This window comes from Zootoca vivipara, chromosome 7, assembly GCF_963506605.1.
Source record: "Zootoca vivipara chromosome 7, rZooViv1.1, whole genome shotgun sequence".
In the NCBI taxonomy this organism is placed as follows: Eukaryota; Metazoa; Chordata; class Lepidosauria; order Squamata; family Lacertidae; genus Zootoca; species Zootoca vivipara.
In genome coordinates, this window is record NC_083282.1 from 52,002,581 (window position 1) to 52,025,340 (window position 22,760).

General features: G+C 41.1%; 1 protein-coding gene across 3 annotated transcripts in view; it reads left to right on the plus strand.

Moving 5' to 3' along the window:
• The window catches only part of BLTP3A (bridge-like lipid transfer protein family member 3A), a 53,416-nt gene that overhangs the window by 11,276 nt on the left and 19,380 nt on the right, over positions 1–22,760 (plus strand). For all 3 annotated transcript variants that reach the window (XM_035122159.2, XM_035122162.2, XM_035122160.2), the window contains exons 2-10: positions 6,636–6,798; positions 8,794–8,832; positions 10,857–10,948; positions 14,781–14,970; positions 15,560–15,700; positions 16,622–16,792; positions 18,176–18,347; positions 20,495–20,581; positions 21,258–21,428. In XM_035122159.2, the coding sequence (XP_034978050.1) occupies positions 6,636–6,798; positions 8,794–8,832; positions 10,857–10,948; positions 14,781–14,970; positions 15,560–15,700; positions 16,622–16,792; positions 18,176–18,347; positions 20,495–20,581; positions 21,258–21,428 (1,226 nt within the window). The remainder of the gene's footprint in view (positions 1–6,635; positions 6,799–8,793; positions 8,833–10,856; positions 10,949–14,780; positions 14,971–15,559; positions 15,701–16,621; positions 16,793–18,175; positions 18,348–20,494; positions 20,582–21,257; positions 21,429–22,760) is intronic.

Here is a 22,760-nt window from a genome sequence, read left to right on the forward strand (position 1 = left end):
TTAAAATGAAGACTTTTCAGCGTCTTAGTATTATTAATCATCTCATTTGGGTACTGTCCTCCTTCTAAGGAGGTCAAGATAGCTGTCATGAGGTTTCTTCATTTATCTTTACAGCAACCCCTTGAAACTGACTTAGATGAGTACAAGTGGAAAATGTATCTTTTTTTACATACTGTGAAAATCTAGTTAGGTTGATCTTAGATAAATGGCATATGGGACGTTTCCAAATGGGAGTTTAATTTGCAAATGTGTTGTTTTGGCAACAGTTTTTTGTATTTTTAAATTATTGAATTTCTCCCTGAAAGCGTAAATCCATATAAGATTGGGGGAAATATGGGTTGGCTTTTTTATTCCAAAAGTGTCATGTGGATGCTGAAGGAAACTGGTATGCCTGAGGAGCACTGACTCCACAATAAACACTGCTAGGGAAGTACTGAAGGTCACAAAATAAAGCAAATATTCAATATCTGGCAACCAAAATGATTTTTGTTTGACCAAACTGCGGGAGGCAGTGCAAGACAGGAGTGCCTGGCGTGCTATGGTCCATGGGGACACGAAGAGTCGGACACGACTAAACGACTAAACAACAACATAAAACATTTGGTCCTCAATTTTTCTCATTTATTTATTTAATTTATTACCTGCTTTTCAGGACACATTGTCCTTACAAGGTGAGGCCCTCCAAACGAATGATGTTGGACTACAACTGCCTCCTTCCTTGACTATTGACCATGATAACAATGGTATCTCTTGACCATGATATCTCTTGGCTAATGAAAATTGAGTTCAGTGATATCTGGAGGGCCAGAGGTTCCACACACATGCTTCAGTTAACTCTGGAATTTGTAGTTTTGTTAAGGAGTTAAGTGACTGTTACAGGAAATTCTAATCACCTTCAGACCTACGGTAATTGTGTGGATGAAGCAATAACAGGTCCAGGTCTGGTCTGAATGATATCCCACCTCTCCCCATCTTATAAAGTATTGCTAATGCAACTGAGCCATGATTAGCTAAAATGAGTTAGCCTAGTTAGAATCTACTGGTGTATTGCTCCTTTGGTCATGTACATACAGGCAACGACCGATTAATGCACGCCCCAAAGATGCATAATTGTGCACGGCACCAAACCAAGATGTGACCCAAAAATATAATATAACATGACACAAAAAGGTGGAACAGGGGTGGAGCAGAATGGAATGGGGCCATAACAGGGCAGAGCACGCTTATATGCGCTCCACCAACATGCGCAGGGGTCGGGAACAGAACCCTCATATGAAGTGCTCATCAGCTGTATATCTCCATGCTAACCACAATGCAACTACGAAAGTTGCCTACCTTTATTGATATATGGAAAACAGAAACTTCTTTTCTGCCTCTTCATTCTAAGGCTCAGTGTACACATAATGCTAAGCCAAACTATGGCTTAATGTGATCCCAGATAGGAGATTGTGGTGGCTAAACTCTTCCCCTGGTACTCCTGCTGCTGCTTCTGCTGCTGCTATGCTATCCAGGGCTAAGAACTCAGGTGGTGGTTTGTCTCCTCCAGACAAATCATGAGCCTGTGTTTGGATGACATGATAAACTCAAACCATGGTTTAGCACCAGGTAGCGCAGCTGGAGTCAGGCTAGGAAATAAGTGCAGTGGTTACAATCTTCTCTCTGGGAACCCATGTGTTCATGCTAAGTCATGGCATACCTTAATGTTACATGCAAACTGGGTTTAATTAATGAGGGTATGCGATATACTCCATATTCTCCAGTGTCTCCTGCTCTAGTTTCCCATTGGTAATCTTCCTGCAGTTCCACACTTCAAATCTAAAAGGAAAATCTATTTTGGACAGGCTACAGGGAACTATTTGCTTCCTGTCTACTTCGTGAGCCTGAGAAACTAGCAGACAGCCAAGCTGCCCTCCTTCCTCTCAATTGTAAAATTAGCATTTCTGTCTGTTGCCCGCAGAAACAAATGATGTGAGCTGGAACAAGTTACTTTTCTCACTTCTCATTTTATATATACTGTGATAACATTAGAAAATGTTGTTTAGCCTGGCTGCCCTTGGCTGTTTGAGGCAGGGTGATCTCTTGTTTGCCACAGGAGCAGCCACACATTAATGCAAATATGTCTCTCTCTTTTTGTGAACTCGATATTTTTAGGTGTGTTGCAGAGTTCATTGTTACTGTTGCCCTGCAGAATGGCATGAAAGTCATGGCTGTAGGAATATGACATGGTTTCACAGTTCACTGATATGATTGTTGCATCAATCCTTCAACCTCTGATGGATGATTTAGAAGGATTGGGTCTGGCATAACTTTCACTGCGTGTGTGTTGCAGTATCCATACTCAGCAGAGTTACATCTCAACACAGCTCCTTCCTTTGAAGCGTCTTCGGGGTTGGAGGTACACACGGTAGGCAGTAAACACTCATGGACGCCATAAAGATTCAGTCAAGTGTAGACCTTTACATGACAGGCATAAAAACATATTGGTAGCAAATATATACAGACATTCACCACTGCCATGCTCAAGGCATGCTTAGAGTCCAGCAAGAGTCCAAGACTCTCTGTTTCTCTCACCACAAGACGCAAACAAGAGACTCACAAGTTATACAGAACCGGTTTTATCAGTACTTCCTGTCATACTGTGCATGTCCAAAGAACAGTTCCCACAGAAAATGTCCTTGCATAGACAAAACAATCTCAGCCTTCTGCTGCTTCTTGCAGTGAATAATAGCTCAGAAGAGAATCAGAAGGCGGAGGATTGTCCAGGTGATACCTTTTCCTACAGCTGGTAGCACCTGACTGAAAGTGCAAGAAAAGGTATTGCAAGAAAGGGAATTTGAGCAGCTACTGTTGTGGACTGTGCTCCCTGCAGTGATCCTGTTAGTTCTGTTAGTCTCTAGCCTGGGATTCGCAATAGCAGAGATATATGGAGGCTGCACAGTGTCTATGTGTAGCATACAAGCATCAGGCACTCTGAATCAGCATGCCTAACAAAACAAAACAAAACCCAACCACCTGTAAGCCAACTTGTATATTAGTTATACATTAAGGAGCTCAGGAAAGTAGCTGATTCCTATGAGCAATGTAATGTGTGAAGATGGCAGCTCATGCAGTACTGTGGCAGCCACTTTTGTGGACAAGGAAATACATATTCAGCCACCCCTTTCATGGAAGTTCCTGCTGTAGCACTGAAGAGTATCTGCCTAATTATACTGCTCATAGGATTAGATCATTTGCCCATGCTACTAAATGCACATAGAGAGGCCAGTGGTATGTATGAATTAGCCATAAATTGGGTTCACCAGGTTCTCAGCTGCCTGTTCAGCATCTGTTTCTTGCAGAGTCACAGCCCAACCTGGAACTGATTCTACTTGTGACCAGAATAGCCCTTGTTCACTCTTCTTCTCCCCGCTGAGTTTCTGGCAGAGTTTTGTTGAAGTCTGTCTTTGTGAAAGGCACAATGAAGTAGTGCTTTTTCAGGCAAAGGGAAATGAGAGAACCACAGGGCGTGATTAACACTGGAATCTAATCTTACTCTTGCCAACAATGGGGTTTTTCTTCTCCACCTGCTGGGCTGCTGTGAAGAATTAGAATTAGTAAAGAGGAATGTGTGTGAAATGCTTTTGGGTTTTCAGTAATTAGCAAATTACCAGGTGAATAATCTCAATGATCTGGGATCCAGAAAGGATGAAGATACATTATCACACAGTTTCAGTTCAGCTTGTTTCTTGCTGAGAACGTTTTTCTATGGAGCTAGGTCCTTTGGAGAGAGGAATGGGCAGGATAACTTGATCTGTTTTTCCCTTGACAGTCCCTGTGGCCTGTGACCACATTGAGAGACCTTATTGCACCAACCCAGTGTGATGTTGAATCACGTTAATGTTATGTGCTTTAAATAGAACTATTTTTTTGCAGAGTGATATAGTACTCTGCTAGTTGTGGATTAGATACAGCCTAGGGATTCATGTGTCCAGAGAGGAATAAAGGCTTAAATTGTTCTCTCATAGCCCTATTCACATCTTTATTGTATACACAGGGGAGAAAACAACCCCAGCCACTGCTACCTCATTGAAGATAACTAATTAAATCAGGCACTCTGAATCAGTAAAAGCTTGACCACCTCAGGAGTGTATGCTAATTTCTCTTCCTTGAATTTCCAGTCTTAGCAAAAAGACACAACTCATGTGCATGGTAGACTATTAGTCCATTAGTTTCCTTTTCCTTGTGTTGGGGAGAAGGACCGCTCAGTGGTAAAGCACATCTTTTGCATGTAAAAGTTCCCAGGTTCAATTCCTGGCGTCTCCTGATACGACTGGAAAAGACTTCTGTCTGAAACATTGGAGAGTTACTGCCAAGCAGTCCAGACCAGAGGTAGGCAGAATGTAGATCAGGGTCCACTGGTAGATCTCTGGGTGATTTTCAGTAGATCAGCAAGTGCTTCTGTTTTCCAATTGTCTGAAAATAGCAACAACTAAAAAGCTTTCACTTTCTAAATTACCCGTAGGCTGATGGGGGGGGGGACACTTGGTGAGGGGGGCCTAGCTTTGCTAAGGCAATGCCTATAAATTTCTGGCTGAGCATGTGCTCAGATCATAGCTTTCAAGTCTCCTGTTTTTCGCGGGAAACCCCCAGATTTTAATCCATTTCCTGCTGTTATCCCAAATAGAAAAAAAATATCCCGGAAATCCCCCGGATTTCCTACCTGCCAGGGAGGCTCCATTTCGGGTTCCGCTCTGCCCATGTCTGGGCACCGGAAATCGGGCAGAGCGGCACAGGAAGTTGCTTCTATGCATGTCTGGACATGTGTTGAAGCGACTTCCGGTGCCGCGCCGCCGCTGATCCCGCATTTTTCAGCGGGAGACTTGGCAGCTATGGCTCAGATGCACCATATTTATTAATTCCTAGCATATATCTGCCCAACTGAGCCACCATTTTGCACCTGGCTCCAGTTGGTAGATCTCAGGGTTTTTGCTGTTGTTGCTTTTTTAAAGTACATCCCACAAGTCAGAGGTCTGCTCATCCCTAGTGTAGACATAGTTGAGCTGTGTAAAGACACTTCCTGTATTGGGAGGGGGGCATGGTTAAGAGACTGAGAGCAAGATAAAGTTAGCTTGTGCATTCCCTTGTACTCCCTTCCCAAGGTTTGCTTTAACCTGGGTATATTTTTTCCTGTGCATCAGTACTAACCAGGATTGTGGCTAATCAGAATTGCCCTTGTACAGTACTCAGAGTTGAGTAAACACTTCAAGCCCTGGTTCTAGATCTGGTTACGGCAGCAATCCTGGCTACTGTTCATTTGTGATGCAGATGTAATGTTACACTGTCGAGGGTAGAAGAATGTGAGCTTGCTAAGCAAATTAGGAATATTATATCTATATCAGGCCAGAGGAAGAAAGTGAAAACATACACTGGCAAATATCTGTCATTATGTATCTGAACTTGGTGTTTTCACCCCTCCATATAATGTTCCTAGTACTGTATCAACAAGAGCTGGGAGTTTTCTGGGATTGGGCAATTCTAAGAGATAGTTTTGGGATGAGTGATCCACAAGGGAGAGAATATCGGGCAACCCTGCACAATCCCACAGCAAGCTTGCTGTTAACCTCAGATTGTTATAGCTCCTTAAGTCCTGCCTCATGCTAAATGGTTGCTTATAGAAAGCTTGTGGTAACGTCAGATTATGGTGACGATATAGGGAAAATATCTGAACAAACATTAATTATGCAGTGTAATAGTTCTGAACAGGGAACACACAATTAACAACAGGGTTTGAAAAAGTACAGCAATTCTCTTTTGCAGTGGATAAACAAGGAGATGGCTGGTGTAAGTTGCTTGGAAGAACAGGACAAGATTTTCCAGCATAGAGGAAAACAGGTTCACAGCTGAGCCTATGTATATTAACTCATAAATGGGCAGAGAATTGCAGCCAGGTATTAAAAGGGCTGGATATCAAAAGAGAAGTCCCAAGTATAAATTTAAAAGAAATGCACTTCATAGTTTCACTGCCATCTTTGCTTTCCCACTGCTTAATGTATTCATACCAAAGTCTATTCTACTTTCCATTCCACTCCATTCTTCTACCTGTTATTTTACCGTGAAAGCCTTTACAGTTTTTATCCAGCATTAGAACTATCCTCAGTCATCATATTGACTCTAATATGATGTACTGAAAGATATATGTGTTTTCTAGGAGGAGGAATTAACAGCTAATAATTATAATTACTAGCAACAAGAGAACTTAATATGCTCCAGCAGAATGTTATGCAGATAAAATGCAGCATTTTAAATGTAAAACGGATCTTAAAATTTTCATATTTCTCACTATATAATCTTGCAAAGGAGGACACTGTAAGAAGTAGACAATTTCATGACATAATTCTTACTTTACAACAAGAATTATGGTGAATGAGCTGAAACTGAGATGAAAGGTTGCTCTAGTCCAGGCATCCCCAAACTGCGGCCCTCCAGATGTTTTGGCCTACAATTCCCATGATCCCTAGCTAAGAGGACCAGTGGTTGAGGAAGATGGAAATTGTAGTCCAAAACATCTGGAGGGCCGAAGTTTGAGGATGCCTGCTCTAGTCTATCCATTGATCCATGCAAGCTTTAACTCTTTCTCTTCCCCCCCTTGGCAACAGGTTTACAAAGAACCTCTCTCCTGATAAGATCAACCTGAGCACACTCAAAGGACAGGGGCAGCTGACTAACCTTGAACTAGATGAAGAAGTCCTGCAGAATGTATTGGAATTGCCCACCTGGCTTGCCATTACTCGGGTCTTTTGTAACAAGGCTTCCATCAGGGTGAGTTAAATTATCAGCAAAAGCTTTTGCAGTGCCGAAAGTATTTCCTGTCCTGACTACATGCCATTTTTTCTACTTTCGTACTAAACAAGTGCAATCCTCACCCCAAGCTGCTCTGGCTTTGTACCCAAATCGCTAATCTTCCCATACATGTGCTATGAAATCTGCTCCAATAACTGGCACAAGAGGATCAAGTTCTGAACCAGAGACGCTGCAGAAATTACAAGCAGACTGGTTAAATTCAGTTTTAAATTGATTGTTCTGTTTCATCTGAATTTGTTCTGTTTAAATGCATAATTGCAAGGATTGTATTTAATAGTTGCAATTGAACATTTACACACAGAGCGCAATGTTCTCCTCTTGCAAATGTTGCCCCAAGCTCTTTTTGAAGCAGGAAATTGATTTTTCAGTTGATGTAAGCGAGTAATCGTTTAAGCTCCATTAGGATTACCCATAGTGAAACCCCATGCAAAATGGTTTAGGAGATTGTGAATAAAAAGTGCAGCTTTGATTTGAACTGTAATGACCAGAGTAATGAGCCCATCGGCTCTTTTACCTTCTTTGTTTAATACTCAGAGCTGCTTTTCATGTTACTTCTTTTTGATAGGGATGTTAATACGTACTTGCAACATTTTAGGAACCGTTTATCGGCTGAAACACCAGAAATGTCTGTTCCTTCTCAGTACATGTATGGAGAAACCACTGGAGAGTCGAAATTGCTGATGCTCCTTTTGCCAATACATTAAAAAAAAATCTGACATGTGTATTAATATGCTTGTTGATGAATTGACATGAGAAGCAGCCCTTGCAAAAAAATAAAAAATGCAAAGCAAACACAATAAGGGAGTGGACTGTTTGTTATACTCCCAAATATGAAACATTATAACTAATGCAAACAGCAAGATTTCTCATGTCTATCATGACTCAGGATTTGATCTGCATGCGCATTGGCAAGCTTGGTTATGAAAAATTTAACAGGCCCATTCTTTTTCAGGTTAATGGAAGGTTACATAAAAAACAGAAATTACAGAAACCAGCGAGCGTTTCATTGTCTCTAGAAAGACCCTCTCATACTTCAGGGTCTCAGTACTTGACAATTGTTTTATAAGATAGCTGGAAAAGGGGCTTTGTAGTAACATTTAACAGCATTTCAGGTTTTGAATAAAGGTTATGAGGAGCTCATTACAGGCCTTGGTCCTGTATACCTGAAGGAGCGTCTCCACCCCCATTGTTCAGCTGAGATCCAGCGCCGAGGGCCTTCTGGCGGTTCCCTCATTGCGAGAAGTGAGATTACAGGGAACCAGACAGAGGGCCTTCTCGGTAGCAGCACCCACCCTGTGGAATGCTCTTCCATCAGATGTCAAGGAAATAAGCAGTTATCCTAATTTTAAAAGACATCTGAAGGCAGCCCTGTTTAGGGGAGCTTTTAATATTTAATGCTGTATTGTTTTCATATTCAATTGGGAGCCACCCAGAGTGGCTGGGGAGACTCAGCCAGATGGGCGGGGTATAAATAATAAATTATTATTATAGAATTACATTGATTTGGATACAAAGATGAAGTTAACATAACAGTCATGCAAGGGGGATAACTGATTGGGGAATCCTCTGATGCTCTGCAGGGTCTTCCAATTCCCTGGAGTCTAAATGCCTTTGGCTGGTGCAGCAGGATCTTTGGATCCAAGCCATTGTTTCCTGTTTAGCTGTGTATTGTACTTGGGCATCTGATAAAGTAGGTGTAAAGGTTCATGACACAATAAATCTAAAGACCCAAAGCACTCTTTGTTCTTTATCAAATGTATTCTGCATGCAAGAGTACAAGAAATAGTACAGTACAATATTGTCCTCAAACAGCTTGCATTTCCATAGAGCTGCTTTTACAGTGTCACTTTTCAGAGCAGCAGTTTGCTGGAACTGATCTTATTACTGTCACCCAGAATCTATTTAGCCCTTGTGACAGTTCGCGTATATTTTACATCTGCTTTCTTGTTACAGATCCAGTGGACAAAGCTGAAGACTCATCCAATCTGTCTGGTAATGGCCTTGCTTATCTCCTCCCTGTTAGTGAGAACTCGTAACTCCAGATTGTTTCGTGGGGCGGGGGGGAGGGGGGAGAGAGAGCCTGTGTTTTCAATGCTAGAACTTAAGGCTATATACTTCTGCTGTTGATCAGATTGTTGGCAGCATAGGGCTCTTTCCAATATTGCAACTTTCATTGAGAGGTATAGTCCTGTATAATTCCAATGATTAAAATTAAAATGTGGGAAGGAAAGAACTGATACCTAACCCACTAGTGAAATATGCTGACATTTCCATATATGCATTTCCATGTACATTAGCAATTTTTAATATTATAATGTTCCTTCTTGCATTTTACTAGTTGCTCCCAAGGCAAAAATCTAGTTGTGATTCAGTTGTGTTAAGTCACTTTTGAGATTATTGCCTTACCTGTGTACACTCAAAAATTATACACAAATGCACAGTTTTGTGGTTTTTAGAGTAGTAACTTGTGAGAATGAAATAATTTTTTTTAACATGGTTGTGGTAGGATAGGCTAAGTAAAGGTATTTTCTTTTCAGATCTAACACAAAAATGTTTTTTTTTAATTGTGATTTTTATTTTGTGAGCAGCAGCTAATTGGCCCTTTTGAGGGGATGAGAATACTGTTGGGATTTTTAGGGGCATTTGACACACATGGACAATATGTTAATTCCTTACCTAGAAATGTCTGTCATATAGAAATGTTGCAATATGTAAAGTAGACATAAATTTGCCCTGAATCTAGGCATACGTTTATATATGTTTAAGTATTTAACTTTTGTATGTTTTATAGAACAGTTGTGATTTTTCCCTTGATTTTACTATTTTAGATTTTGTAAATCTCTTTGAGGGTTTTTAAAATAATCAAGCAGTGTATAAATTTTATGAAATAAACTAAATACAATAAATTATGGTGGAACTATATGTTTTCTTGCAGACAAGTGTTCCCTAATTTGCCTTTTCTGGAATAAAGTAATGGTGGGAGTTGTTAACATGTACAAGGGTAAATAATTGAGTAGGAAAAAAGGTATTTAATCCCACTTATTTGCCAATACTTGACTGGAGATTCCCCCAATCTCAAGGCTGTTTTTCCCCTAGCTGAACTTACTTACACTTTCAAAGCTTGAGTAGGCAGGATATAAAATAATAGTAAAGGACCATCAGGTCCAGTCGTGTCCGACTCTGGGGTTGCGGCGCTCATCTCGCTCTATAGGCCGAGGGAGCCGGCGTCTGTCCGCAGACAGCTTCCGGGTCATGTGGCCAGCATGACAAAGCTGCTTCTGGCGAACCAGAGCAGCGCACGGAAACGCCGTTTACCTTCCCGCCGGAGCGGTCCCTATTTATCTACTTGCATTTTGATGTGCTTTCGAACTGCTAGGTGGGCAGTAGCTGGGACCGAGCAACAGGAGCTCACCCCGTTGCAGGGATTCGAACTGCCGACCTTCTGATCAGCAAGCCCTAGACTTTGCGGTTTAACCCACAGAGCCACCTGGGTCCCTAAAAATAAAATAATAGTAGTACGGTAATAATAATATTAAAGGGTGGTAGCTAACTAAGGCTTACTCAAGAGTTTATTTCAATGGGTCTCATGATAATTTACCGATATTAGGATACTTTTATAAAGGACTTGGGAAGCACAACATCCAAAACAGAGAACAGCCAGGTAGATCATACAGAAGACATTGCTGTGTAATAATTGTATAAGGAGAGTTGCCCCAGAAAGGTTTTCATACCTGAAACCTATTGGGCTTACCAAACTTGTTTGCCTAGCCTCTCATTTGTTCTAGTAATTAATCCTGTAGTTTGAGAAGGAGCCTGAATATCTTAAACCCAAACCTTTAGGGTAGCTAATGAACAAGTCTTTCTTAGTCAAAATAAAAATAAAAAATCCTTCCAGTGGCACCTTAGAGACCAACCAAGTTTGTCATAGGTATGAGCTTTCGTGTGCATGCACACTTCTTCAGATACTTCTTAGGTAACTCTACTTTTCCATGTCTGTTTCCTTGCTATGTTCACAGTCGTTGGATAAAGTTGAAGTGGAGATGCGAACATGTGAAGAGCCCCGACCACCCAATGGACAGTCTCCTATTGCCCTTGCTTCAGGACAAAGGTTCATATTGCTTGTAACCAACATTTGTCATTGCAGTGTTTTATGTTACTTCTGCTTTCCCTGTTTAAATGATGTGTTGGGTCTGACTTTGTAATCCAAGTTTTCTACTTTTCAATTCCTGCTGCTTGAGTTTTTACTGAAAATCTGGACACTTACGTTGAGCCTGTACTACAGAATACAGAGCCTGACTTCTGTATTGACAAATAAAGTATTATATGTCCAGAATCAAAACCACAATTTTTTATTTTATTTTATATGCTTTTATATGGCTTTGGTGTAATAGCAACCCTCCTGTGAGTCTTGTGTAGTTTTTCCTTGATCCTTTTGTTTCTTTTACAAAATGCAACCAGGGAGGCTAAATTCTTTTGCAGAAACCTGGGGAAATGATTCTTAACCTTTTCCCTGCTTAATAATCCTGCTATGAAAAGTTATAGGGTTTTTTTTCTTTTTCTTCTCTGCACTGTAGGATCTAGATGGGGGACTTTTTGCAGGCTGGAGGTTCCTTACCCCCTGCTTCAACATTTCTGGCTTCTCTGCTGGATGTGACTCTGTAAATGAGTATTTTTGTTAATGTGGCAATACTGTAATTGTTATGTGGCACTATACATACTGTACACAGGTCCCACTTACTGAACACAACGGAAATTGTTTGTCAGGCAAGCATTCACATAATGAGCCCACAATTTCCACTGATTCCTATGGGAACATTTCTAATTGGGGATGTGCCTCTTTCCCCTCTCTCCATGGTTTCTTCTTGAAATGGCTGCCGCCAACCAGCAAAAGTTAGACAAAGAAAATACTGACTTCTCTGATCTCCCCTGTCCCCTGATTTGTCTGATCTCTCCTGCTCCTTGATTTGTCTAATCTCACTACCTCCATCCCTCCCTGCATGGTTTTTGTCTGAAAATGGCTGCTACTAACCAGCAAAGCACAAACAAGCAAGGAAATAAGGAAGCAGGCAAACGCCAGATGTTTGGATATCTGAATCTGCAGAGTATATAGAAAAGTTTGGGAATAATTTTTTTATGTTTGGATAAGTGAATTTTCAGAATGGGCAGATAGTGGAACCTGCACGTATACTCTATTTAATTAGTTGCAGCCACCAGGGTGGCATTGCTTACCTAGATTCTGAATGCCATATGTCACTGCCAGTAACTGAGAAGGAGTGTGGTGCAATGGCAAGAGCCCATGCTGCCCCAGCAACTGCTACTGTGTTTCATGTTGTTAATGATAAATAGTAAGGGATGTGGGTGGCGCTGTGGTCTAAACCACTGAGCCTCTGGGGCTTGCTGATCAGAAGGTTGGCAGTTTGAATCTGCACAACGGGGTGAGCTCCTGTTGCTCTGTCCCAGCTCCTGCCTACCTAGCAGTTGGAAAGCACACCAGTGCAAGTAGATAAATAGGTACCACTGTGGTGGGAAGGTAAACAGCGTATCCGTGCACTCTGGTTTCTGTCACAGTGTTTCGTTGCACCAGAAGCGGTTTAGTCATGCTGGCCACATGACCTGGAAAGCTGTCTGTGGACAAACGCTGGCTCCCTTGGCCTGAAAGTGAGATGAGAGCCGCAACCCCACAGTCGCCTTTGATTGGACTTAACCATCCAGGGGTTCTTTTCCTTTACCTTTTTACCTGATAAATAGTAGAGCTGAAGGGATCATCTAGCCACCTTAACTGAGCGGAAAAACCAAACCTATTACAGGATATTTAAACGCTCAAATGAAAACATAGTAAGAGAAAGAGGAAAAAGAGAAGTGTAAGAAATAGGATACAAAAGGAAAAGAAATAGGAAAACAGGAAAGAAAAAACGTATAAGAAAATGTTAAAAGCATAATAAAATAAATGGTATATTGTTAGAAAAGGTGCAGTCGTAGCTAAGAAGAAAAATTGACAAGACAGTTTAGTGAAGGTTGAGAAGAAGGGAAACGGGTTGGGGGGAGGGGGCGAGAGCAAATCGATGTATTTTTAGACATTGTCTAACTAAATGGATACACATGTGTATTTTGTAACTTTTTGGTAATTGTGTTTGTTTGTTTGTTTTTTCTTTTTCCATATGTATATATGTTTATATATATATATATATGTGTATATATATATATATATATATATATATATATATATATATGTTTGTTTGTTTGTCCGTTTTTCTTTTGTTTTGTTTTTTCTCCGTTTTTAGATCTGTGTGATGAATTGTAAATAACCAATAAAGAATCTTTTTTAAAAAAACAACAACTGAGCAATATATGAGAAAACCAGTTTCAGTTTATTTAGTGGAATAATATATTTCCAGAGGGGTTCTTGACATGTGATTTAGTCCATGTTAACATGTGGGGTACAGTGTTAGTCTTTAGCAGCAAAAACAATCAAAGAGTTTTGTGGCACCCAAAAGATGAATAGTTTTCTATGGCAATAATCTTTAATGTACTGAAGCCCACTTTGTCTTATGCATGAAGTGAAATCTTTGTTGGCCTTTACATAAAGAAGTAGTTAAGGTGGGAGATGAATGGCAATGAGATGCAAAAATTATAGTCTGTTATAAATAGAGCCTAAATATATAGCAGATTGGTAATCAATTGTTGAGATGGTTATATTAACACCTGCAGTGGGGCAGGGGAACCCTTCACAAGAAGCAGTCATAGATATCCTGGCATTTCCCCCCTATTATTTGATAAAACCAGAAGGCTAAAATACTTTCCCATTGTCTAGGTAATATTGAAAATTCTAATTCTTTATTCATTTCTTAATGTTTGCATATCAAACTTATTTATTGTTTTTATTGTTAGTAGGTATCTATCAAAAGTAATTGCTGGGTTTTTGCTGTTTGCTTCCAATCTTTGCGGCATGCTTTGTTCTGAATTATGTGACTCAGTCTTTACATAGCTAAGGTATAGAAAATCCTGTCTCAGTGTTCTGCTTGAATATCATGACTACCTGGTCCTTTTCAGTCCTAAGATTTAAATCGGTGCCACCTGTATATTTCAGTATTTTTCCCCTCTGTGAATATTTTTATATTTCAGGAAAAGAAAAAGATGACTTGCTCCTCTGTGTTTATTACTGTAAGATCATAATTGCTCATGAGTGTTTCAGTTTGCGAATTGAATTCAGTTACTGAATACATTATAATACAGTGGTACCTCACTAGACGAACGCCTCGCGGCACGAAAAAAATTGCAAAACGAAAACATTTTCTATGGCCGTGCCATAGAAAACTTCGCAAGATGAAGCAGGGCGCCGCGAGGAGAACGTCAGACCGAGAGCCCGCCTGCCTTGCGCTTCCGCCGCCGCCATCGCCCGGCTTCCGCAGCAGCCGGATCCCCCCTCACTCGCCTTAAGCCTGCCTGCACGCGAACGGGCTGTCTGTCTCGTTGGGCGTGAGGGTCCGACTGCTGGGGAAGGCCTCTCTCTGGCCCTCCTGCTTCCCCCTGAAAAACTTCCAGCCGTGGCGGGTGAGTCGGTGCCTCTTTTTTTTTGCACCTCCCCCCCATAGGAACACATGAATTAAATTTCAATGCATTCCTATGGGAAACCGCGCTTCGTAAGACGAAATTATCGCAACACAAAATGACTCGTGGAACGAATTAATTTCGTCTTGCGAGGTACCACTGTATACTGAAACCTCAGAATTTCACATTCATGAGCAGAGAGACATTAAATTACTACAGTCTTCCTTGATACTGAAGAATGGTTGGAGAGTATGAACATGGAGTTCACATCTAGCTTGTGAATCTGCTGTGTTTAATACCTGCCTAGCAGAAACTTGCCTTGTAACAATGTTATATCATGCTACAATGATCAGATTTCCTTGCCCCTTTAAAAGCCCTTTCCCTCCTTACAGTGAATATGGCTTTGCTGAGAAGGTAGTAGAGGGTATGTTTATTGCTGTCAATTCCATCACCATCAAGATCCACTCCAAGGCTTTCCATGCTTCTTTTGAACTGTGGCAGCTTCAAGGATACAGTGTCAACCCCAGCTGGCAGCAAAGTGACCTCCGCTTCACCCGCATCACTGATTCAAACAGGGGAGAGGTAAGACCCTAATTAAATCCTCTCTTATTCGAAATCTCTTCTGTTGACTCACAAGGATTTGCAATATAGACATTCAATGGCACACCCACGCCCACCTTTAATAATCTGATACCGATCCAGCTGGTTACAGCAACCTCCTTTGAAGCTATACTTTCAAGGGGTTTGAATCTAAACCAGCTTCCCACACACTGAGAAAGCGAACCTTGGCAGGGAACTACCTATTGCTTCCAGTCTTTTGGGGGTTCCCTGCCTGAGCTTATCTCTGCTGGCAGGGAGCCCTGTTTGCAAGGGAGTAATTGGGAGCTCATCTTAACCTTCTGGCTTATGGCTCAAATTGCAACCTGTGCCAGGCCTAATTACGGTAGGCCCAAAGGATAAAGGTTTGCTGCTGTTGGCCACATCTCATTCTGAAACAGGGTGGGATGCTGAAGAGTTCTGTTGTTTCCCCTAGAGTGCAATCACACATTTTCTTCCTGTTTCAGTAAAGTATGTTTCCTAACTTGTAATTTGCTACAATACATTGTATCCATCTTTAAAAGTTCAGCATTCTTCCCTTTTTGTCTCTGTGCTCTCTCTCCCCTCTGCATAGGTTCTAACATTTAAAGAACTCACCTGGCAAACGCTTCGCATAGAGGCAGATGCTACAGAAAACGGAGATCAAGATCCTGTCACCACCCCGCTAAGGCTTATTACGAACCAGGGCAGAATCCAAATATCTCTTAAGAGAAAGGCAAGTATGGAAAGCGCAGTTGGATAATACTTAGAATGCCCCACAAGTTTGTTCAGATAACATCCTTTGGTCTTCTACTGAATATTGGAGATCTGAAATTCTTTGCTTATGCAGTCATTCTACACTCAGTTAGAAAGTCTGTGTTCTGTAGCTGTAATGAATTATTAAAATTTGCATCTTATTTTTTTATTTCTTAAGGTTTTTGTGAGGGACATTATGTGGCATTGCAGTATGTTTTGTCTCAAACAGTAATAGAGAGGAGTGGGAATTCATAGTTAACATCAGGGTGTGTAATAGGTGTATAGAAGCAGAGGTCAAGGTACTGGAAAATATGCTCGAGAAAGAAATCAAACTCCTGATTTTGCAGGGCCATCTCTGTTTCTTCCGCCCTCCCCCCCAAAAAAAAGAAAATATTATTATTATTATTTTTAGAAAACAACCCTCAGCTTGTCCAATTTCTGTCATGTTCTCCAGATTGCATGCCCTCCTTTAGACACTGTGGCAGATGGCTGTGCAGGTACCAAGCACCCTACAGAAGTACATCATTAATCTTCACATATGATAACTTGATTATTATATACAAATTCCCACAGTGAGATGAGTGCTTGAAACACCCACACAGCATAATCTGTTCGTTTTCACACTCTAGCAAGTTTAACAACGGAGCCTGTTCCTTTCTCCTTCAGATAAAAGTGATAAATGGTGAGCTATGAGCATGCCGGCAAATATAACTCCCATCAGATACCCGAACTAGATATCTGCAATCAGCCAGAGGGGTTGCCTGCTTCTCACTTTGCTGTTGTTGCACATGTTGTCCACTGAAACTCAGTTAATTCGTTCTGTGAAGTCCCATCAGCAAAGGGAGTAAATGTTTTTGGACCATATGCTTATGCTAATCTTTTTTTTCTGTTTATGAGGCAGACAAAGGATTGTAATGTGGTGGCATCCAAGCTCATGTTCCTTCTTGATGACTTGCTGTGGGTGCTGACTGATTCTCAGCTGAAGGCCATGATGAAGTATGCAGAGTCCTTGAGTGAAGCCATGGAGAAGTCAGCCCAGCAAAGGAAAAGTTTGGCTCCTGAACCTGTCCATGTAAGCAGCTCTTCCTTACATGCTATGATGGTGCTTGGTAAACAGCAAAGACATTAGTGAAGAAGCTTTTACTGGGCATAGAATTTTCTGTCACTGTCAGGTGGCTGCCCTTTTGTCTTTCACATAGTGGCCACTGCAGAGATTTTGATTGCTGAGGAACAAAACATATTAAATAGAAATGGACAGTTCTACCATCTATTTTCTGCCACATTTTTTTTTAAAAAAAAGCCCTCTTGAGACCTCTTCTTCAAATGTTTCATGTGAAATAGTTACTATCATTCCCTTGCTTCAGTGCATTGGTATCCCTCTTATGCCCCTTCCCTCATGTTCTCTCTTTAAACCACCCATTAAATTGCCTTTTAAAATCTTTATTAACTTGGTGTTGAGATAGCATAAGCCAGACACCCCCAAACTCGGCCCTCCAGATGTTTTGGGACTACAATTCCCATCATCCCTGACCACTGGTCCTGTTAGCTAGGGATGATGGGAGTTGTAGTCCCAAAACAGCCGGAGGGCCAAATTTTGGGATGCCTAAATAAGCAGTTTGTGCTCAAGATGATCCAATTTTATTTTCCATAGTAACTTTCAAACTGACTTCCGAACGAACATCCCACAGATTTTTGGCTCAGTAATTATGAGGAGATGTAAAGTCAGTGAAGAGAAGAGATGGGAAGAGCTTTAGAGAAGGGTAGATTTGTACTCAAACTGATGAAATTCAGAGGAGTGGTAGTAATAATAACAATATACATGAGAATAAAAGAAGATGTTTGCTGGATCAGACCAAAGGCTCATCTAGTCCAGCATCCTGGTCTAGCAGTGGCCAGTCAGGTGCCTATGAAAGCCCATGAGCAAAGTAGCCCTCCCTCCAGTTGTGATTCCTAGCAACTGGTATTTAGAGTTATACTCCTTCCAATACTGGAGGTAGTATGCAGTCATCCTAGTGAGTAGCCTTTGGTAGCTTTATCCTCCAGGAATTTGTCAAAACCAGCAGTGGTGAACCACCAGCCTGGGTGCCTAGCTAGACTCATCTCCTAGTGCTAATATGAAAGATGAGAGAAATACTGCCTGATCTTTAAATAGCAAGGCTAAAAGGCAACATTTCTACCTATCCTGAAGATTCCTCTTTGGTATCCCTCATTTGAATTCATGCTGCAGGTGAAAAGGAAGAGCCAAGGGTGTGAAGGAACAATCTTCATTGAATGAGACATTTTCAAAGCCTCACCCACCCCATATTAAATTCCTTTTCCAGTAGAGCACCCTTTGGAGTTGTTGTTGTTGTTGTTTTTAGTATAACCTGTGTTGTATCCTTCCTCGTAAAATATAAATCCATTGTTTCACCTTAGTTCTATATGTATAGGCCTAGGCTTAATTTCTCTGTTTTAGATCACACCTCCAGCTCCGAGTGCTCAACAGTCCTGGGCTCAGTCATTGGGGAACAGCCACAAAGTGATCAGCCAGTACTTCGAGAAACATGATATGAAAGAGTCTTCCTACCACCTTCTCATCTCCCGTCTAGACCTTCACATCTGTGATGATAGTCACACCCGAGAGACAGGTACCCAAACATAAACTGAGATGAGGAGAAGCTAAAATTCTCTTTCCTTATTCCCTTCCTCCCCTCCCCATCTTTTCTCATGTGTCTATCCATTGCATGGTCTTAATTTTTGAGATGTAAAATTTTACAATTGAAAAGCTGCATTTTATAAATGTTGTAAGCTGTTATGGGGAGTCTAGTTAAAAAAAAAGCAGGTTACAAGACTATATAAAAACTATATGATGAGAGACTTCTTACAGGCATCAGTGAGGCAGTAATCGTGGTCCACTCTTAATACTGTGATACAGTCCAGAAGTGCCTAAGAGCAAAACTACATATTTTGAGGGGAAACATGAGGTTCCCAGCCCTTTGTTTTTCCCTTAAGGCAAATTATGCAAGAGGCACTTCCAGAGAAAATTGGTGGGTGGGACAAAGTGCTTTACTCTTACTCCAGTTATTTATTATTCTCTGCCACTGATCTTCCTCACATATTTTTAATCATTTCTCATCCACTCCCAAATCAGGCTTTGAAACCATAAGTATGTTTGGGCTGAAGGAAGAATAAACAAGGTGGGGATAATATCTAAGCACCCCTCTACTGCCCTATTATGCTCCCTGACAAATTACCATTCTACTGTGCTAGCAAACATGAGCGTGGGGATCTGTTTTTGCTGAGGTAATGTGTAGTTCCATCCTGAGATTTTCATTTTTATTTTGAGCTGAAGTAACCAGACAGGTTTGGATGGTTTTCTGAGGACACTGGTAGAAGTTGAAAAGCAATTTACATAAGCAAATAGACCAGACTCTTGATCTTATTGAAAAGAACTTGATTGCCTCCAAATTCATCTGGTCTCTTATGACTTTTGAATCCTGGCTGGGAAAATCTGGAATAATTCAACTAAATTAATCTGAAGTCACTGGGTGAATTTTCTCTTGAGTTTTCTGGTGATCTTCTCTACTTGAAACAATTTCTACCTCCTTGAGGAACCATCTTGTTATTTTGGTTTGTCCTAGTTTTAATCCTATTCCCGGGTGGGTGTTCTTCATCTGCAGTGGTTGCTATTGTTACTATTCAGTGGTACCTTGGTTTACAAACTTAATTCGTTCCGGAAGTCCGTTCTTAAACCAATGCGTGCTTTCCCATAGCAGCAGGGGACTCAATATACAAATGGAACACACTCAACAGGAAGCGGAACATGTTCTGCTTCCAAGGCAAAGTCCACAAACCAAAACCCCTACTTCCGGGTTTGCAGCATTCTTAATCCAAGCTGTTCATAAACTAAGCTGTTCTTAAAACCAAGGTATCACTGTATATCCCTTTTCCCCACATCACTTACAGACTCTTTATTATTAGAATAACATGTCTCAAAAATATGTAGTTGGTTCTTTTACCTGAGTGCTATTTCTTCAGCATTATTCGAATTTGTTTTCTTTGTTTCATTTCCCACAGTTAGTGCATATTTTCAAGTAATCTCAATAGCTACAGCAGTGTAGATGTTTGAGAAACTAGTATCTCTATCCAGTGGCACTAGAGGCCCAGTATATATGTTTAATACTGCATAATGTCTGTATATTGGATGAATTTTATTGTCGGGGCCAGTGATAATAGGTTAGATTATCTGTGAGACAGATTTTTTAAAAAAATATGTTTGAACTGTGTTCTTTAGAAAGCTTCCCTAAAGTGGCTTACAATAAAATATATAAATGTGTATTGGACCACACATCTTTAGGGCTCAGCAAGCCTTTCCGTTACAACAGGTGAAAGCTGATCCACACAAGCCACTGATTCACATAGATTTATCAATTAACAATCCCAGAGGATGTCAGGAGCCAGTGAACTGCTCTGGAAGTTGTCCAGAGTGGCTGTATTATTGGCTGTTAATCCACTCCTCTGGAAGCAGTCAGAATATAGGCAGAAGCGCAAGGAGTGACAATTTTGTAGTGTAAAAAGAAGGACAGAATCCCTGCTGGTGAAGAACTTGTCTTCTCCAAAGCGTTGGAGTGGTTATAGCACTGTGATCTGGCATCATCTTCAGCCTTTATGTGAGAATGCTGGACTCAAAGGTATCATTCAAAGAAGAATGCTCACCTCCACAGTTTGTTTCCTATTCTCCTGATGTAAGACTAGTAAAAGACTGAAGTTTTTTGGTTTTTTCATTTTACCATAGGTGCTTCCAAACATGGAATAATGGGAGGTGCAATGCAGCTAACATTTAGGAGGTTGGCCTTTGACTATTATCCTTTCCACTGGGCAGGTAAGAACATTCTGTGAGTCTCATTTGTAATTTAAACACAGTTAATGACTAAGAACTGGAATTTTAGTCAGTCTACCTCATTTTAGTTTTGTCAGTGTGCTGCTGCAATAAACTTCTCCAGTACCAACGTTATCCTATCACCACCATGGAATGGATAGGGAGAGGAGGGAAGGCACACAAAAGATGTGTGGAAAGGCATACATGGTCTTTCTGACTGAGGTTTGTGGGTTGTTTTTAGCAGGGTTCAATGTGCAGAACATTGCTGAGGTTGCACTAATTGCAACAACATTCTTCATAGCCGTCATAATACCAAGGAGCAGAATATAGTTAATCCAGTGTGCAACAAATTAGTAAAGGTTGTACTTTCATTGTGCTAAAAATTGTGCAGAAATTCCCTAACATACAACAATGAGCAGAGATACAGCTTTGAAAAGCTTTCCAATTTGAAACCCAAATGGCAAAATTTGTTCACCTGTGATGAGTGGTACTAAAAGGAGACTATCACATGGACACAAACTCTCCCATCTGTAAACTGAACTATGCCACTAACAAGGAAAACGAATGCTTTGGCTGTTTGAGGAAGGTTGTGCAGAGTACAGTAGAGCATTTGCAGAATGGATCATTGTGCAGTTGAGAGACAATGGTCTTTTCAATATTAACCTACTGTATTATTCAGGAGACAGCTGCAAACACTGGGTGCAGTATTGTGAGGCCATGGAAACCCGGGAACAGTGGGCAGAAAAGCTGGTGAACGAATTCCAAAGCAAGATGGCAAAACATGGTGAAAAAATAAGCTCTGCCTTCTCCAAAACCACAGGAAAAGATTCCCCCTTCAAAAAGAGACCAGGTAACACAAAATACATATCTTTCATACTTGCTTAATTATGAATTCACCAACTTCTGGAGGCTTTTGAGAAGACATGTGACCCTCAAAATATGCGTAACCCTGTGTTCTGTAAACTGCTGTTGAATCCTCTACCTGCCACAGTTCTACAGCTACTAATGTGCCATGTTGAACATTGTAAAAGTTAGGTCTGAGACCAGAATAAAACAAAGGTGACACTAAAATAATGTCCTTACCGGTTTAATTCTGGAAAGATTTCTGAATAGAGTTCCACAAACCAACTTGCCAGGTCAGCTGTGTCAACAGCCTCCTCCCTCCTTTCCCAAGTACCGTATATTCTGGCGTATAAGACAACTGGGCGTATAAGACAACCCCCAACTTTTCCAGTTAAAATACAGAGTTTGGGATATACTCGCTGTATAAGAAATACGACCCAGCGTATAAGACGACCCCCGACCTTTGAGAAGATTTCCCTGGGTTAAAAAGTAGTCTTATACGCAGGAATATACAGTAACCATCTAAGGTAAGACTTGGGGCCAACAGTTGTTCCAAGCTGCACCACCTCTTCTTGCCCCCAAGCCATTGGCTGTTGTTGGGTGGAAGAAGGTAGTGATCTCTGCAAGAAAATCACCTTTCCTTTTGGGGAGGGGAGAGGAAAATTTACTTCCCTCCACCAACATTGTAGCATAGTGGAGTGGTAGAGGTTTGGCAGTGAGTCTTTTTTATCCACCGCCTTATTGGCCACCTTGTGGCAAAAGAGAACAAACCAAGTTTCATGACACACCATGCATTTTGTTTGAGGTTTACTAGGAAAAGAGTGGTTTCAATTCCTACCTACTTTTTTTCCTCTTGGGTCTGGAAGTTGAGGGAGATTGTGTGCAGAGGTTATACTGCTGCTGCCTCCCTACCTGAATATAATTAGGGTGAATGAGCATTCTTTTGTGGGTGTGGGAATCTGTTGCTGCAATTTATAGTGCGATCATTGAGTTCCTGCTCTAGACCACTTGAGAAAATTAGGACTTCCCCAGCACTTGTGCAGGCATTGGGAAAGGGGGAAGTGGTGCAAGTAACTCCAATGTTTTTCCTTCTACAAAGTGTAGTGCAAAGTGAGAGCAAAGTTTCTGCCCTTTCTCTGAAACCTCTGGCATGTGCTGAAAATGAGAGGGGTGACTGCACTGGTCCAAGATGCTTTGCTTCCTGAAGTAGGACCCAAATGGTCCTCCCTGGCTAGGGCCAACACTTTAAAAAGTTTTGTTGCATCACTCAGACACCAATTCCTGCCTCTCTGTTTTTCTCCCTCCCAAAATGCTACATAGCAGGGCTTTCATTAATGGG